This window comes from Spodoptera frugiperda, chromosome 21, assembly GCF_023101765.2.
Source record: "Spodoptera frugiperda isolate SF20-4 chromosome 21, AGI-APGP_CSIRO_Sfru_2.0, whole genome shotgun sequence".
NCBI classification, from domain to species: Eukaryota; Metazoa; Arthropoda; class Insecta; order Lepidoptera; family Noctuidae; genus Spodoptera; species Spodoptera frugiperda.
Window position 1 is genome coordinate 2,385,973 of NC_064232.1, and position 18,946 is coordinate 2,404,918.

An 18,946-nucleotide genomic window follows, 5' to 3' on the forward strand; every position below is an offset into this window, starting at 1 on the left:
CGTATTTTTGTATCATCACTACATAGTATAAAACAAAGTCGCTTTTTCTGTCATGTGTCATGTTGTCCCTATGAACGCTTTTTAAATCTTTAAAACTACGCAACGGATTTTGATGCGGTTTTTTTTAATAGATAGAGTAACTCATGAGGAAGGTTTTTATGTATAATACAGGCATAATATATCACCATTGCACCCATGCGAAGCTGGGGCGGGTCGCTAGTTGTCATATAAAATAACTAAGTATACTTAGATAAAACGAATCAAAGTTTGAGTGGACGTCACGCTATATTTTTGAAATCAATATATCTTCGAAAGTATTTTTTCTTCATCATTTTTTTTACTACACAAGACATTACCATGTTGTAATGTTAGTTATGTTATAACATAACACTGAATATCAGAATAACCAATGGCGCAATTAATGTTATGCACTTGTAAAAGTGATAGTGCCAATAGTGATATGCGGAAAGTATGACTGACTATTAAGTAATAAAACGCACGCGACTGTATATATAATGATATAAGAACAACAGTTTTTAAACTGATATTGTCACTAACACTAGAACTTAAGACGGGGTATGAGTTTCCGATATTTCGGCACTGTTGCAAGCGCCATGATCACGGATGAACTCTCATAGACATAAATAAAGAAGATGGGAAAGGGGGTAATTGGGCCTCCGCTAACCTCACTCACACAATAAAACACAACGCAAGCGTTGTTTCACGTCGGTTTTCTGTGAGACCGTTGTATCACTCCGGTCGAGCCGGCCCATTCGTGCCGAAGCATGGCTCTTCCACATTTAAAGCTTACTTACGTAACTGTTTGACGAGGAACTCGACTGGTTTCAAGCCATGCTAGAGGCTCATATTCATGAGAAGCATTCCACTGCCCAAAACATGGCAATTGTCGGACTGCTACTCTAAACTAGCCGAGTTCCTCGTCAAACAGTTACGTGAGTAAGTTAAAAAAAAACATCATAATTAATGCAGTATAATGTCTCACGAAGGCTATAATTTCAAAAACAGCATTTATGTACAACAATCAATATTGTTTTATAATCGTTACATAATAATTTATTACTTTGTTTAATTTGAAATGGTTTTTTAAACGTTACCATTCACGCTAGGATTTTCTCCTGCGTGTTTCTCGTATGAAACGAAAGTTATTTGTTTATGTTTCAAAAGTCACTGTTTTTTTATGGAATAAGCCGGTAAACGAGCAGATCACCTGATGGTAAGCAATCGCCGCCGCCCATGGTCACACGAAACACCAGAGGCGTTACAAGTGCATTGCCGGCGTTTTGGTGATTACGAATTTAAGGCTTGTTGGGGAATCAGGGATTGGAAAGATTTTTTTCACGTTGTTTCACCTCAGTTTTCTGTGAGGCCGTGCTATCACTTCGGTTGAGTGGGCCCATTCGTGCTGAAGCATGACTCTCCCACACTTAAACGTTTATGGCTAAATATAGTTAAAATAATTACTTTGACTTCGAATTTGATGGTTATTCTTAACAGTTACTAGCAAACCCGGCAAACTCCTTTACCCCACCAATGATTTTCCGTTTTTCTCTTGAATTTTCTTTGCTATAAACCTCACGGAGCCCGAGACCTTTCCAACGAATGCAAAACCGTGGAAATCGATTTGCGCGTTCTGGAGTTATAGCGTCAAGAAGGAAAATCCAGACTTATTTTTATTTTATATTCTAGATTTATTTATCATCTTATAAATTAGTTAATTTATTTATTTGTATTGTCACAGGTCCAGGCTTCATAGAGGATTTGGACATAGAGGCGTATATGAGCTCCGTCGGCGAAGGATGCTATGCGCCACAAGCTATCGATCCACGCCGGACCGGGTAAGCCAACATAGCTGTGCTAATGTATTCTCTTGTTTCTTCTTATTTAGCTTTTTCGCCCGGTAGGGTCCTCCTTCAGGGTCAGCCAACTCTGTGCTTCTCTAAAGTATGATTAACTAAACAAATCAAACCTCTAATGGTTTGTTTTCAATACAATCGTTGTGCCTCTACAATTTAAGATTCCGCTCTATGTATAAAGGAGAAGTAACAAAATCGAAATCTCGACTTTATCCGGCCTAGGCCGAGACTGATTGAATGCGGTTAAAACTAAATCCACTACTGCTCTGTTCTACGACTGCTTCGTTGATCGAGTTAGACCTCTATTGGGTTCGATTCCCGGATCGCGCAACGTATTACTGGGTACGGTTTTTCGAAAATTTCTCAGTTCTCAGTCACGGAGTTTGGCATTGTGCCCAGTATATAGCAATAGACTCACCTTCCATCACATAGGACAAATGGTAGAAAGTTGGTGTACATTGTACAGTGACATAACGTGCCGTATTGTGCACCTCTGCCTACCCCTTCGGGGATAAAAGACGTGACAATACAACGACAAAATCTTCTCCTTTCCTTACAGAGGCCACCAGCTACCAGAAAGTCCACCGGACTCTGGTTCAGAGAACCCCTACAGCCCATCAGACCCTCAAGTCTCCCATGCCATATCCTTACCTCAAACAGTCCTCAGTTCGGACTACATGCTGGTACATGACCACATACCAACCCAGGAGATTCTCCAGCAAAATGGGGATTATATTTACGAGGAGCTGAAGGCGGATAACATTGATGGGTTGAGGAGTAACCTCAGTGATGTGGTGGTTCTACCACAGGACTCCAATATTGTGGAGTTGGGGATCAGGACGGTCAGACATGATTTGGGGCTGGGTGATGTTTATCAGAACAGGTATGTTGTAGAACATATGATTTTAGTCTTAATTCTAGGGTAAATGATATTTATTTTTGTTAGTAGGTTAAAGATAACACTTTTACACATCTATCTCTAAAATGGCTACTATGATACTATGTATGAGGAACTTAACTAATTTCAAGCCATGCTAGAGGCTCATATTCATAAGCAGCATTCCGCGACACGACACGGCGATTGTCGCGCTGCAAATTTCTGTAATTTGCCTGCTCATGAATATGAGCCTCTAGCACGGCTTGAAACTAGTCGAGTTCCTCGTCAAACTGTTACGTGAGTAAGCTGATAACATAATAATTAAAAGCTATGTTATTGTAATACACAGCAACAGAACTATCCTTGAACTTCTATTCTATTCCATTAATGATAATTTCAAAATTGAACATCGAATAAACTTGGGGCGACCTCAAAATCACACGTCAAGATCACGCCTTATACTTTGCAGCTGCTTACTACACTTGAACAACGAATTAAATAGTTTCAGAAATAATGTAGAAATACAAATGAACCAAAAAATAATACACTAGCTACTTCCGCGCGGTTTCACCCGCTCTGCTTGGCTCCTATTGGTGATAGCGTGATGTTTTATAGCCTATAGCCTTCCTCGATAAATGCACTATTCAACACAAAAAGAATTATTCAAATCGGACCAGTAGTTCCGGAGATTAGCGCGTTCAAACAAACAAACAAACAATCAAACAAACTCTTCAGCTTTATAATATTAGTATAGATTATTTTCTGTCTGATCATCATTCCAACCTTACCCATTATACACCATTCCAGATATAGCCAGATGCGGGTGGACATGCCAGAACTGGAGCAGGGTATGATAAACCCTCAGCTGGTGGCTCTGGGACACGAGACCCTGACTCCAGTGTACACCAGCCTGCAGGAACCGAGCACGAAGAAGAGGAAGCACTCGCAGGATACCTCACAAGTGAAATGTGAGCCTGGTAGGTTATTTGGCCAAAGCCAAAGACTGTTATATTTAAGACTGTTTACAGTCATGTTTATGTATTTTTTTTTGCTGAATGGAATGTGTCCTTTTTGCTAATTCTTAAAAATTTTATTTTATTGAATATGCTGACGGATCACCTTTGGGAAAAGCTGAATCAGGGGATCATTGGGGTTCTGGTAACCGGTACATACGGTTGAAACTCAACAAAAGAGCAGTTTCATACCCTTTTTATATATATATATATCACTCCGATCAAGCCGGTCTACAAACAAACAAACGGGTCACCTGATGGTAAGCGATCAGTGCCGCCCATGGATGGCAACACCAGAGGACAGGAGTACACTCTTTTCTTCAAGGTTTGAAGGTCCTATCAGTTCGGAAATACCGCCGACGACAGCCTATTCCACAGTTCCATTCGTGCCAATACCAAAGTTAAAAGTGACTCAACACAGAAAACATGACATAAAACACATAAAAATAACGCTTACCCCATAAGAAGGTTGATAGAGGACATAAGAAGGACTGCACGGTTGGTGCGGTGGCTGGGCAACTGGCTGCCGCGCAACGGGTAGCGGGTTCGATTCTCGCACGGAGCAAATCTTTGTGTGATCCACAAATTGTTGTTTCGGGTCTGGGTGTCATGTGGATGTGAATTGGATGTTTGTAAACGCACGATATAGGAGAAAATCCTAAAGTGGGGCAACGTTTAAAAAAGAAAAAGATAGAAACTTCCACAGTCGTCATCATCACCATCATCAAAATCTTCATCCATCTTCATCCACATTTGTCTGTCCCCAGCGGCCCTATCCCCAGAGAGCGTGACCCACGTGCCGCGCCCTGCACCACCCTCAGTAGACGGCTCCGAGGCTGGTGACGACGCTCCACTCCAGTGCATCAGATTCGGGCCTTTCCAGCAAAACGTCTGGCATTCATTGTATGACTGCAATTTAAAGCCACTGTGAGTATTACCTCAATTTATATTTAGTACTAGCTACTTCTGCGCGGTTTCACCCGCTCTGCTTGGCTCCTATTGGTCATAGCGTGATGTTTTATAGCCTATAGCCTTATAAATGCACTACCCAACACAAAAAAAAATCAAATCGGACCAGTAGTTCCGGAGATTAGCGCGTTCAACAAACAAACAAACTCTTCAGCTTTATAATATTAGTATAGATAATCTATTCATCTTTAAAGGTAACCGTCCACAGGCCCGCATCGTACGCATCGCACGCAACGGATTTTAGTCTGTCTTGTATATAAACTCATACAATTGCGTCCACTGATCCGCATCGTACGGATCGCTTATCGGCAATGCCGACATGCGATGTTTACCGATGACGTCATACGGAAAGCCGATGTCAAAAATCAGAGTAGAAGTGAGATCTGTCCCGTTTTTCGTTGCGTGCGATGCGTACGATGCGGGCCTGTGGACCTTACCTTAATGTTACATTAATTAATTAGCATTGACTGCCTCGTTGGCCGAGTGGTTGCAAGTGCGACTGCCGGGCAAGGGGTCTCGGGTTCGATTCCCGGGTCGGGCGAAGTATTACTGGGCTTTTTTCGGTTCTTCGAAAATTTCTCAGTAGTAGCACGGAGTCTGGAAATGTGCCCGGTATATGGCAATAGGCTCACCACCTATTACATGGGAACTTACTTACAACATAAATTGTGAAATGTGAGTGTACATTGGCATTATGTGCCAAAATTGCACCTCTGCCTAAACCTTCGGGGATAAAAGGCGTGACGTTATAAAAAAAAAAATATTAGCAATTGACGGTTCATTGTCACTGCCTACCCCCATGGGAGACAGGCATGAAGTTATGTATGTATGTATGCTACATAAACGCCTTAATGAACACAAAAACGTAATCCTTAATTTCAGATTCTCTTCCCATCACTCTTCTTTCAAATCACTCAAACTGCATTCTTCTCCCACAGCCAACCGCCTTCCTACGTCGTCGGCGCAGACAAAGGCTTCAACTACTCCCAAATAGACGAGGCCTTCGTCTGCCAGAAGAAGAACCATTTCCAAGTCACCTGTCAGATACAGATGCAGGGAGACCCTCACTATGTGAAGACGGGAGAAGGTTTCAAGAAGATCAGCAACTTCTGTTTACATTTCTATGGTGTAAAGGTAAGGATACGATTTTTTGCCATGCGTAAACGATAAGCTAGTAAACGAGCAGACGCATCACCTGATGGTAAGCAATCGCCGCAATAGATACTCAAACACCAGAAACGTTATAAGTGTTTTGCCGGCCTTTAGGGGGTTAGGATTTAAGGATTTTTGGAGAAGGGGGATGATTGGGTCTCCGGTAACCTCCCTTACAGAACGAGAAACAACGCAAGTGTTGTTTCATGTCCGTTTGGCCGTGGTATCACTCTGGTCGAGCCGGCCCATTCGTGCCGAAGCATGGCTTAGAATTGGAGAAGAGAAATACAATTGGAGAGTGTCTGCAACGCTAGATGGCGTTGGTATCGTTTATAGCTACAGGGAACTGTTTTCAAGAGATTTTTGTTATTTTTTACCCTAAAAGAAGACAGTAGAAGAAAATTCTCTCAAGAAAGTTTTTCATATAAAAACTCCAGATTTAATATTGTATTTTCTATTTGGTTTCAGGCTGAAGATCCCAGTCAAGAAGTGAGAATTGAACAAAGTCAATCAGATAGAACAAAGAAACCTTTTCACCCTGTGCCGTAAGTCATTTTATACTATACTACTTTGGACCCGACAGACGTTGTCCTGTCTACACGTCTTTAATATGAAAATTTGTCGGATCCAATGTAAAACATTCCAAAATCAACAACTACTAATAAATTAAAAATGTATTAAAAACCATTGTCCAACGGACAAAATTGTGAATCTAAACCATTCTCAGATCCCCTTGAACACACACAAAAAATTTCATCAAAATCGGTCCAGTCGTTTAAGAGAAGTTCAGTGACATACACACTTACAGAAGAATTATATATATAAAGATAAAGACTAGATGTTGCTAAAAATTCTCGAGCTGCGCATCTTCCTCGTACAGCTGCATAGCTTAGTATCCGTAGAAAGGTTAAAGCTATGTTGCTGTGCTACGAAGATGTAATATCTAAGCTGTGAAACTATGTGAACGAAAGTGTAATCATATTCGTGGCACAACTATATAGCATAGTATCAGTGGAAACAATCCCATAGTTTCACAACCTAGCTATTACATCTTTTCGGAGCTGCGGACAACGTAAAAGGTTACCGGGGCTCCGGCTCGAAGCAGGAGAAGGAACGGGGTGGTTTTTAGTCAGTAAGAGTCTGACACTTCCTTCCGCCTCACCCAAGGCGGGAGAAGTCATTGGATGATTCCCCCCCTCAAAAAAAAATTATTACATCTTCGTATCACAGCTACATAGCTTAGTATCAGTGTAAACGGTCACATAGTTTCACACCCTAGCTATTACATCTTCGTAGCATAGCTACATAGCACATCTCTGGTATATCCTTAAGCATTCGTTTCCACTTTCACTATCGAATCTAGAATTGCACACACACAAAGAACCGACCAGAAGCCGTTTATGCAAAATTGAACCCTATCCCCCTAATTCCAGGGTCGAAATTCGTCGTGAAGGCGCCAAGGTGACAGTGGGCCGTCTCCATTTCGCTGAGACCACTAATAATAACATGAGGAAGAAAGGCAGACCGAACCCTGACCAGCGCCACTTCCAGCTAGTGGTGGCGCTCCGAGCCCATGTCGGACATAGTGACTTCATCATTGCTGCGTCTGCAAGCGACCGGATTATTGTTAGGGTAAGTTTTCATCACCCATATTCTTGCCGTGGGTGTGGCATACCCGACTAAGGGGACTGTATACTTGGTAGAGTGATTGGACACAGAAGGAAACCACCATGGTACTCTTTTTTATGGTAAACGAGCAGACGTATCACCCGATGGTAAGCAATCGCCGCCGCCTATGGACACTTGAAACACCAGAGGCGTTACAAGTGCGTTGCCGGCCTTTTGGGGGTTGGGAATTTAAGGGTTGTTGGTGAATCAGGGACTGGGAAGGGGGGAAATTGGGCCTCCGGTAATGTCACTCACACAACGAAACACAACGCAAGCGTTGTTTCACGTCGATTTCCTATGAGACCTTAGTGTCAGTCCGGTGGAGCCGGCCCACTCATGCCGAATCATAGCTCTCCCAAACCTCCTAAGGGTATTATAAACCCGACTTATTATGATCATTTTGATACACGTACTTATTAGTAGTAGTACTATAAATACTTCTTAACTTTCTTTTCACCCCCCAGGCGTCAAACCCGGGCCAGTTCGAGTCGGACTGCACAGAGAGCTGGTGGCAGCGAGGAGTATCAGACAACAGCGTGCACTTCACCGGCAGAGTCGGCATCAACACTGACAGGCCGGACGAGTCCTGTGTTGTTAATGGTAAGTCAAATCAAATCAAATCAAAATCATTTATTTCAAATAGACCAGGAAGGCACTTTTGAACGTCAAAGCAAATATAATAATATTAATAATGTCTGTCTGTCGGTCAGTCCTCTAGTGAAGCTATTTGCTCGTTCCAAAGTGTAGATTCCTATGGAGAAGAACGAACAAGAAACTCCATAGGTTACTCTTTTTCAATCAGATTTACAATACATCTACACTTTGGAACGAGCAAATAGCTTTACTAGAGGACTGACCGACAGACAGACGTTATTAATATTATTATATTTGCTTTGACGTTTAAAAGTGCCTTCCTGGTCTATTTGAAATAAATGATTTTGACTTTGACTTTGACATCAGAGGCCTTAGTACGAGTTTGTTTCACGTTGAACGAGATCGAAACGAGAGCGTGTTCGGTGCTCTGATTGGTTGGTTCATTCTCACCGGCCAATCACAGCGCCGAACGCGCTCTCATTTCGGTTTTGTCCCAAAGTCATAATTCATAATTCTTTATTGCAAATCCACAATGTAAAGATAAGATGGTAATATAAATAACATGGTAGCAATCGTGGACCCTGATGGGCACAGCAAATAGTAAATTAGAAAATTAGAAAAGAGGAAGGCGTTGTATATAATTAAGTATAGGATTATTTGTTTATGTGGTAAGGGTTAAAGAATTAGAATATTAGTTAATATCGTCATGAGTCTGAATTAGAGACAAAAAAATCCTTGCCCTCAATTAATTTTGAGCTGCGAAAGCCGCTGAGTCGGCAACTCCTGAGGATGCTCCGTGGAGGAGTGAAACATATGTCGAGTGTTTTTTTTTGTGTGTGTCGTTTGTGTTTTTGTGTCCTGTGCTGCGTGTGCATTTAGATGCTTGCTATACACAGCACGAAAATACATCTTCAAGCGGAATGAAACCTAAAGATTTATTGTATTACCCTTACCTTATACTTTTACTATTTTGTCCCCCAGGTAACCTAAAAGTAATGGGTCATATACTCCACCCATCTGACGCGCGCGCCAAACACAACATCCAGGAATTGGACACAGCACAGCAGTTGAAGAATGTCCAGAATATTCGAGTTGTCAAGTAAGTGGCATTTAGAAATGTTAGGGGATAGGCAGAGACGAATAGGTAATATGTAGGTATTAAACATGACTGCACGGTTGGTGCGGTGGCTGGGCAACTGGGTGCCGCGCAACGGATAGCGGGTTCGATTCCCGCACGGAGCAACTGATTGTGTGATCCACAAATTGTTGTTTCGGGTCTGGGTGTCATGTGTATGTGAACTTGTATGTTTGTAAACGCACCCACGACACAGGAGAAAATCTTAGTGTGGGGCAACGTTTTTTTTTTAATGAAAAAAATGAAAAAAAAAAACATTTTAATACATTACTAGCAAACTCGGCGGATTCTGTTTCGCCACCAATGATTTCTCTCCTTTCCTGCTTTTCTCTTGAATTTTTCCTGAATTTTCTTTGCTATAAACCTCACGGAGCCCGAGACCTTTCCAGCGAATGCAAAACCGTGGAAATTGGTTCGTGCGTTCTGGAGTTATAGCGTCAGGAAGGAAAAACCGACTTATTTTTATATAATAAGAATAACGTTGCAGCTTTTACGGTGCTTTTCCACCAGAGTTGTGCTATGCTACGTTGTTGTGGATGCGTTTGGCTTCCACCAATCATATTCATTGAAACACATAACTTAGCTCTGCTGGAAACGGACTCAGATAAGCTATGTTTAAAAAGATGCGTGCTAACGGATGTGTGCTATGGATGGCTTCCCTACTATCGATACATCATATACTCGAGCTGCTACATCAAGCCGGCCCATTCGTGCTCAATTATGGCTCTCCCACACTTATGAAACCAACGAATCCCCGTGTCAGAACCTCATGTAATAAAGGAAGAGCTTGATGGGCACATACCACTCACAATTTTTATCCTAGATTTTGGACTGAACTAACAAATATCTAGTTTTAAGCAACGTCACGCCTTTTATACCCGAAAGGGTAGGCAGAGGTGCACATTACGGCACGTAATGCCGCTATACAATGTACACCCAATTTTTACCATTTGTGTTATAAGCCCCATGTAATAGGAGATGAGCCTATTGATATCTAATTGAAAACTTCCCATTATACAGGTTTAACTACGACCCCTCATTCGCGGAGCACTCAGGCCTGCTAGGCTACGACCCCAGCCGGCCGACACCCCAGTTGGACACCGGGGTCATTGCGCAGGAGGTCCGCCGCGTCATACCCGAGGCGGTCAAAGAAGCTGGTGACGTCACACTGCCTAATGGAGACACTATACCCAAGTTCCTGGTGGTCAATAAGGTGAGTTTGTTTTTATAGAAGAAGCCGGGGAACGAGCAGATCACCTGATGGTAAGCAATCGCCGCCGCCCATGGACACTTGAAATACTAGAAGCGTTACAAAAGAGCTGCCGGCCTTTTGGGGGTTAGGGGTTAAAGGGTTGTTGAGGAATCGGGAATTGGAAAGATTGGGAAGGGAGGACCACTAAGGAATCAAAACCTCTTACTAACAATATTACTGAACCCTTTTTTTAGGGGGGAAAACATCCAATGACTTCTCCCGCCTTAGGCGAGGCTAGAGTCAGAATCTTACTGACTAATAACCACCCCGTTCCTACTCCTGCTTTTCTAGACGGAGCCCCGGTACCCGCTAGGTAGTCCGCAGCTCCGGATACTACTGAACCCTACTTACACAAACACTTTAACCAGTAACTCATCACTTACCATCAGGCGAGATAGCGGCAAAACGTCGGGTCATCACTACATAGTATAAAACAAAGTCGCTTTTTCTGTCATGTGTCATGTTGTATGTCCCTATGAACGCTTAAATCTTTAAAACTACGCAACGGATTTTGATGCGGTTTTTTTTAATAGATAGAGTAACTCATGAGGAAGGTTTTTATGTATAATACAGGTATAATATATCACCATTGCACCCATGCGAAGCTGGGGCGGGTCGCTAGTTTAACATAAAAAAAAAACTAAACTCCACAATTTTCCACCCAGGACCGAATCTTCATGGAAAACCTAGGCGCCGTGAAAGAGCTGTGCAAGGTGACTGGTAACCTGGAGTCCAGGATCGACCAGCTTGAGAGGATCAACAAGAAACTATGCAAGATCAGCATTCTACAGCGGAGAGATAGCTCCAGATCTAGTATTAGCAATGGTTAGTATTTTGGGACACATTTTTTTTATACCTCACGTTATCCTGACCTCTGAGTTTGTTTCGGCATTTCTTCTCAGAGTAGTCCGATAGGAAATGCCGGTCTCATCTAGCTATTTGAAATATTGACGTGTAAAACTGTTATTTTATAACCTGCTTACAGAAATAAATATCATTTATCATTTACCAGGATGTGGTCAAGTCAAAGTCAAAAATAAATAATAGTCTGTCAATCTCTGTCCGTCAGTGAAGCTAGATGATCGTTTTAGCTTCGAATGGAGAAGAACGTGCAAGAAACTCAAATCAAATCAAATCACTTTTTCAAATGCATCCATAGTGTACAATTTGGTCTACAGTTTTATAGTAATATGTTCCAACTATGGGCCCTATTGGGCACCGCAAAAGTACTTAATCTACTTACATATTAATTGGTAACATTGTTTAAATAGTATCAAAATTATAATTACAACATTTATAGGCAAATTTACATAAAAAAAATATATCAAAATTTATAACATTGGTAACATCAATGAATACTATCAAATTCAAATCTTAGACATTAATCATTAATAAAGTAATAATTTAATAATACTATTTTAGCAGTTTTTACTTACATAATACTTGCACAAATTGAAAAAAAAAAAGTTTCAGTTTCACTAATGGACAGACTGACAGACTAGCATTTATTTCTTTATTTGTTGACGTTTCAAAAGTACCTAAGTATATGGTTTAACTGGAATACATGATTCAACTGTGACTTTTGCTGCATCATGTCCATAAAACGAAAGTGGAGATCCAGTTATGAAAACTGGATTTCCCTTTATCATAATGCGTGATTTTACGGGGAGCACGGGACGTTATAAACCACGCCTCTCTCTCTTTTTTCTCTTCAGTCCCATACTACAAACGCATCGCCAATTGTCCACATTTTAATGTGCCACTTTCTTTCACCACTTCTGGAGATACCATATAGCGGTTGTGTACTGTGACAAAACAAAGGCTCTGCCAATGTTATTATAAGTAAGGCACTTGTCTCACCGGCAAGGATTAACGAGTAACGAGTAGAGCTAGAACTAGAAACGAGTTAGCGAGACGCGGGGAGCGAGTGCGTAGTTCTGATATTTGTGTAGCTCGGCTATAAGCGAGTGTGCGAGTGAGGCGGGCGATTACTCGCATCACTACGATACGCACTGTAGAGAAATGACCATTGGTTGCTCTTTTGGCCTGAGATCTAATCGCTTGGCGAGTGTCGCCGAGCGAGTGTTATCTTTCATAGCTCTTGTCGCTCAGCGACAAACTAGTGAAGCGAGCACTCGCCGGCAGTGTGAACAGTCAGCGATCAACTGTTTGTATATGCATCTCTTTTGTTAACACGAAAAGTATATCTGTTGTACGTTTCTTGAGCGAGAAAATAGCCGATAGTTAGTCGTTTTCTCGTCGTTGGTGGGACAACTGCCTAAAATGGTGTACAATTGTATGTGAACAATTGGCAAAATGTTTGTAGTATGGGACTGCATATTGGAAAATAGAGAGGGGCGTGATTTATATCCCGCGCTCCCCGTAAAGTGTCACGCATTATGTTAAACGGAAATTCAGTTATGACATCTCCTCTTTGTATTTACTACCATATCTCGTAAATACTAATAATACTAATTCTTTTCCAGACTCCCGCTACTCAGCAATGTCGAATTCATCAAAATCCCTGTACAGCGACGGCAACATATCCATAGACCAAATCAGAGATATCGCTCGCAACATCAGAAAACACGAGTGTTGCCATAAACTAAGCCATAATTCACCCAAATATACGCGAAAACAGTGCAAAAACTGCCACGGAAACTACTCGAAATATGGGAAATATTATAACTATAACAAAACTTGTGTCCGATACCATTCCAATAAGCTCGAGAAAGCCGAAAATGTCGACAATCCGACTTACACAGATTCCAATATACAAAAATATCCGGATGACAGTTATGAAACACACAGTTCGATGACTAAGAAAAAAGATACGTGTCTATGGTTGAAGAGTGACGATAATTTCTCGTATAGCAACACTAAGCTCGGTTTTTGTTGCCGGAAAGAGTATGGGGATACCAGCAGTGAATTGATTTCGAATAAGTTTCTGCAAATCGTTATTACTATATTGATTTTTATTATGGCTGTTTGGTAAGTATCTTTTTTTTATCTTTTTAAAAAAACGTTGCCCCACACTAGGATTTTCTCCAGTGTCGTGGGTGCGTTTACAAACATACAAGTTCACACACACATGGCACACAGACCCGAACCAAAAATTTGGGGATATTAACTCATTGAACGCCGTGGTGGTCACCGGTGACCGACGTTAGCGAAGGATTTGCCATCAACAGCTTAATTTTTTTTTTATTCGTTTATTCACATAATACATTTTTTTTATGCAACAAGCCGGTAATCGAGCAGACGTATTACCTGATGGTAAGCAATAGACACTTGAGAGGGATTTGCGGCTTCAATCAGTAACCTTAAGCTTTGTTTTATTTCTTTGAGGCCGTATCATCCGGTCGACATAATACATACATACAAATACGCCAAACTGTGAGCCAATTGGCTGTCAAAGACTTAACTTAAAAATTCCCATTATATTTCAGCCTAGTAGTAATGTCAGCCCTCTACTTCCGAGAGCACCAAGAATTAATATCGATGAAAGAGATCCGCCTGCACGACAAACTGCACTACCCTCCGTACGGCAAGCCCAACAACGAGCCACACAGCCACAGGGCACCGCCTGACTTTAACCAGATACAGGTCAGTTATAGACGTGGGAACTACGGGGTAACATCACACACACTACGCAGTGCCGGCGTTAGGGGGGGGGGGGGTTGACATGGGCCAGGGCGACAAAGTCTGGGCCAATAAAATGAAAAACTACTACTAACACTTGATATTGCTTCCCTCAAGTGGGCGCCACAATATTTTCGCCCGGGGTGTCAGTGGCCCTTACGCCGGCACTGACACTACGTCACGCCTTTTTCCCCCCAAGGCGAAGTCAGAAGTCCACAATACGGCACGTAATGCCGCTTTACAATGTACACCCACTTTTCACCATTTGTGTTATAAGTCCCATGTAATAGGGGGTAAGCCTATCGTCATTTACTGGACGCAATTCCAGACTACTAAAAAAATTCCGAAAATCTACTTTGCCAGACTCGGGAATTGAGCCCGAGACCCCCTCGTTTGGCAGTCGACCAACGAGGCAGTCAGTCCGGCAGTCTGCGGTTAACATGTGCTTAAAAAGTGTTACATTAGTCGTAAAATTGCAAGTAGTTCGAACGCATGCCGAGAGATGGCATTACTAGTTGAACTACTTAGATAGTAGTTCCAGATTATATCGTAAGATGGAGTTGTTCCTAAATTGTCAAACACTGTTAACAACAAATGTTTCTTTTGTTTCAGTATTTAAAAGTGTCACAGCATACAGCTTCTAAAAAAACCGCTAAAGGTAAGTCTTGGATATTAAAATTTAATTTTTTGTGAACACTACCTTGTTTTAATAATGACTACAAGTATTAAATTTGAGAAACGTCACGAGCCTCAATACCTTAATCAGTAGGCTCATAGTAATAGTAGGCAGTAGGATCGTTATTGATATTGGGCAATCACTAGCGCCCATTGCATCCGTATTACGTAGACATTGAATGAACTGAATGGTCAATACCATTCAGTTCATTCAATGTCAATATGATGGTCAATACCATTCAGTTCATTCAATGTCTTTCAATGTCAGTTTGGCTTTATATTCCGTACTCTGAATGTTATTTTAACAGCTACGATTGGGGTTGTATAGTTTTGACATTTAATTAATCTTTATATATATAATTCTTCTGTAAGTGTGTATGTCACTGAACTTCTCTTAAACGACTGGACCGATTTTGATGAAATTTTTTGTATGTGTTCAAGGGGATCTGAGAATGGTTTAGATACATAATTTTGTCCGCTGGACAATATTTTTTAATTAATTTTTAATTTATTAGTAACTAGTTGCTGATTTTGGAATGTTTTACATTGGATCCGACAAATTTTCAAATTAAAGACGTGTAAACAGGACAACGTCTGTCGGGTCCGCTAGTATTATAGCTATTTTACATAGCTTAGTATCAGGGGAAACGGTCACATAGTTCCACAGCTTCATTATTACATCTTCCTATCGTAACTAACTACATAGCACATCTCTGGTGGTCAAGGAGTTAAAGGGGTGAAAGTTAACACGTTGACTGTCCCATCTATTTTGTATAATCTCGTTGGTACGTCCAATGGAACTTAAAATATTCCACTGATAAAAAAAGTATAAAATTTCGATGGAACATTTAAGTCTTATTTTTTCAAGTCTCTGTTCATACGTTCATACTAGAAAATTCAAAGTTCTAGCTCACACGTCCCAGCGCAGTAAAGGCAGTTCAGTTGCCACTGACTAATGCATTGCATATAATGCACGGACGTCACAGCCAGATCATATCATGCATTACATGTAATGCACGGACAGTCAACGTGTTAAGAAGTATAAAATCTAGTGACTGACTGACACGTTGACTGTTCGTGCATGCATGATATGATCTGGCTGTGACGTCCGTGCATTATATGCAATGCATTAGTCAGTGGCAACTGAACTGCCTTTACTGCGCTGGACGTGTGAGCTAGAACTTTGAATTTTCTAGGGACGTATGAACAAAGACTTGAAAAAATAAGACTTAAATGTTCCATCGAAATTTTATACTTTTTTTATCAGTAGAATATTTTAAGTTCCATTGGACGTACCAACGAGATTATCCAAAATAGATGGGAAAGTCAACGTCAGACTGCACGGTTGGTGCGGTGGCTGGGCAACTGGCTGCCGCGCAACGGTAGCGGGTTCGATTCCCGCACGAAGCAACTCTTGTTTCGGGTCTGGGTGTCATGTGCATGTGAACTTGTATGTTTGTAAACGCACTCACGACACAGGAGAAAATCCTAATGTGGCCAACGTTTAAAAAAACACAAACATGTTAAGTCTCTAACGCTTAATTTTAGTTTTGGTAGGTTCCTGTTCCTTATTGGGCGGGAGGAAACGCCCGGGTGTCATCACTGTGAGGACCGCCCGGAGGACACGGTAGAACATACGGTGGCGGTGTGCCCTGCGTGGGCTGAGCACCGCCAAGTCCTCAGGGATGTGGTCGGCGACGGCGACCTCTCGCGCCCGGCACTGGTTCAGGCCATGGTGCGGAGCGAGAGGGACTGGGATGCCGTCTCCTCCTTCTGCGAAGCAGTCATGCTAGCTAAGGAGGAGGCGGGGCGCGTGAGAGAACAAACCTCCTCACGCCCCAGCCGTCGCGAAAGACACTCCGGGCGTAGGGGATCCCGAGACGATCTCCGGCCACCGTGTGCGGGCCTGCGGACGGCGAGCAAGGGTAGCTCACCGCCCGAACAGAACCAGACCCGTGCGTGCGGCGCGTCGCGTTCCGCGCGCGCCTCAAAGAGCCATCAGACCACCACAGATGGGGCCCAACAGGGCTGATGCCTGATCCGGAGCTGCGGACTACCTAGCGGGTTTACCGGGGCTCCGGCTCGAAAAGCAGGAGAAGGAACGGGGTGGTTTTTAGTCAGTAAGAGTCTGACACTCCCTCTCGCCTCGCCCAAGGCGAGAAAAGTCATTGGATGATTTTCCCCATCAAAAAAAAAAAAACGCATAATTTTATTTTGTATGTTTATGCCCACAGAGAAAGGACCTCACAAAACGACCCAGGAATACGTGACGACAGCCCCTACGGAGTCGCCACACACTACATCGACCTCTGTCCATCCCACTAAGAGTTATGATAGTAATCTCATAAGTAAGTATACATATTTGTATAACTAATACTCTATTTAATATGATTAAAATGTTATTAGAATAACTGAATTTAAAAGATAGGGGTAGGCAGAGGTGCTCATTACGACACGTAATGCCGCTATACAATGTAAACCCACTTTTTACCATTTGTGTTATAAGTCCCATGTAATAGGGGGTGAGCCTATTGCCATATACTGGACACAATTCCAATCTCCGTGCAAGTACTGATGCAATTTTCGAAAAACCGAAAACACTCCAACAATACTTTTCCCGACTCGGGAATCGAACGACCACTCGACTCGACTCGACCAACGAGGCAGTCTTATTTTTTCTATACTTTTATACACTAGTAACACTACGCTTTGATCGAGTAGTGTCGTGTAGTGTTTTGAGTTCAATTCCCGATCAAGCGAAGACTTATATAGGCTCTTTTGTTATTCGAAAATATGACAACAACAAGACGTCCAATGCTGAACATAAACCTCTCACCAAATCATCCGTAAACAATTTCCATAATTATAAGCCCCCGTCAAAGCTCGAAACTAATCGAGCAATCTCCAGCTACGTCAACAAGCCGAAATTAATTTCATTTATTGATAATTAAACAACAATATAGACTTTTTTGAGGGGGGAAAATCATCCATTGACTTCTCCCGCCTTGGGCGAGGCGAGAGCGAGTGTCAGACTCTTACTGACTAAAAACCACCCCGTTCCTACTCCTGTTTTTCGAGCCGGAGCCCCGGTAAACCCGCTAGGTAGTCCGTAGCTCCGGATCGGAACAATATAGACTTAAGTTGGAAGTTTGACTTTGACTGCACGATTGGTGCGGTGGCTGGGCAACTGGCTGCCGCGCAACGGGTAGCGGGTTCGATTCCCGCACGGAGCAACTCTTTGTGTGATCCACAAATTGTTGTTTCGGGTCTGGGTGTCATGTGCATGTGAACTTGTATGTTTGTAAACGCACCCACGACACAGGAGAAAATCCTAATGTGGGGCAACGTTTTTTAAAAAAAGAAAAGAAAGTAACAGTACCAAATGGCCTACATCAAATTGACCAATCGGTGCTCTCCACAGACACGCCGACTCTCCAATCCCTGCAACTACAGAATGACCGTCCAATAACATCATCCAGTAGCGTTCAAGTCATCGGCGGCGGGTGCCTCTTCACATCTAACACTAATAACGAACTCGACCCAGAGTGCCAGGTAATTTGTGATTTATTTCTTTAGTGATAGAGTTCATTATTAAAAAATTTTTTGAATATAGAATGACTAGTAATTAGTGAACGATATTTAAACACGTGATTGTACTCATGATTACAAACAACTTTCCCGAAGACACTATTTTTGTATACTCATTAGTTTTGTTTTTTTATCACAATAACAAAACTATAAAATTTCATTAGCATGCGCGCGTAAAGTTCCAAAATATCTAGTCTTTCGAAAACGCGGGCGCGTCTAACATCTGATCATGCGAAACAACGCGCGCGAAATTTTGTTGTTTTGTTATTGTGATAAAAATAAAACTAATGAGTATACAAAAGAAGTTTCTTTGGGAAAGTTGTTTGTAATCATGTGTACAATCACGTGTTTAAATATCGTTCACTAATTACCAGTCACCCTATATACAGTGTGTTAAATATAAATTAATAATATTAAATTTTATTATTAATTTTTTTTTTTACATTTACTGTATTGATATGTTAAATTATTTACACGCCGCTACAGAAGGAATTAATAAAATTGTCT

At 41.9% G+C, this 18,946-nt stretch overlaps 1 protein-coding gene across 2 annotated transcripts in view; it reads left to right on the forward strand.

Annotated features, from left to right (window-relative positions):
- LOC118280188 (uncharacterized) overlaps positions 1 to 18,946 on the forward strand; it is an 87,428-nt gene that overhangs the window by 55,796 nt on the left and 12,686 nt on the right. For both annotated transcript variants that reach the window (XM_050702023.1, XM_050702022.1), the window contains exons 2-17: positions 1,760 to 1,856; positions 2,434 to 2,757; positions 3,559 to 3,728; positions 4,532 to 4,691; positions 5,672 to 5,867; positions 6,354 to 6,430; positions 7,319 to 7,517; positions 8,018 to 8,153; positions 9,129 to 9,246; positions 10,303 to 10,495; positions 11,200 to 11,359; positions 13,021 to 13,525; positions 13,984 to 14,140; positions 14,789 to 14,834; positions 17,086 to 17,199; positions 18,273 to 18,403. In XM_050702023.1, coding sequence (XP_050557980.1) covers positions 1,760 to 1,856; positions 2,434 to 2,757; positions 3,559 to 3,728; positions 4,532 to 4,691; positions 5,672 to 5,867; positions 6,354 to 6,430; positions 7,319 to 7,517; positions 8,018 to 8,153; positions 9,129 to 9,246; positions 10,303 to 10,495; positions 11,200 to 11,359; positions 13,021 to 13,525; positions 13,984 to 14,140; positions 14,789 to 14,834; positions 17,086 to 17,199; positions 18,273 to 18,403 — 2,783 coding nt within the window. The remainder of the gene's footprint in view (positions 1 to 1,759; positions 1,857 to 2,433; positions 2,758 to 3,558; positions 3,729 to 4,531; positions 4,692 to 5,671; positions 5,868 to 6,353; positions 6,431 to 7,318; positions 7,518 to 8,017; positions 8,154 to 9,128; positions 9,247 to 10,302; positions 10,496 to 11,199; positions 11,360 to 13,020; positions 13,526 to 13,983; positions 14,141 to 14,788; positions 14,835 to 17,085; positions 17,200 to 18,272; positions 18,404 to 18,946) is intronic.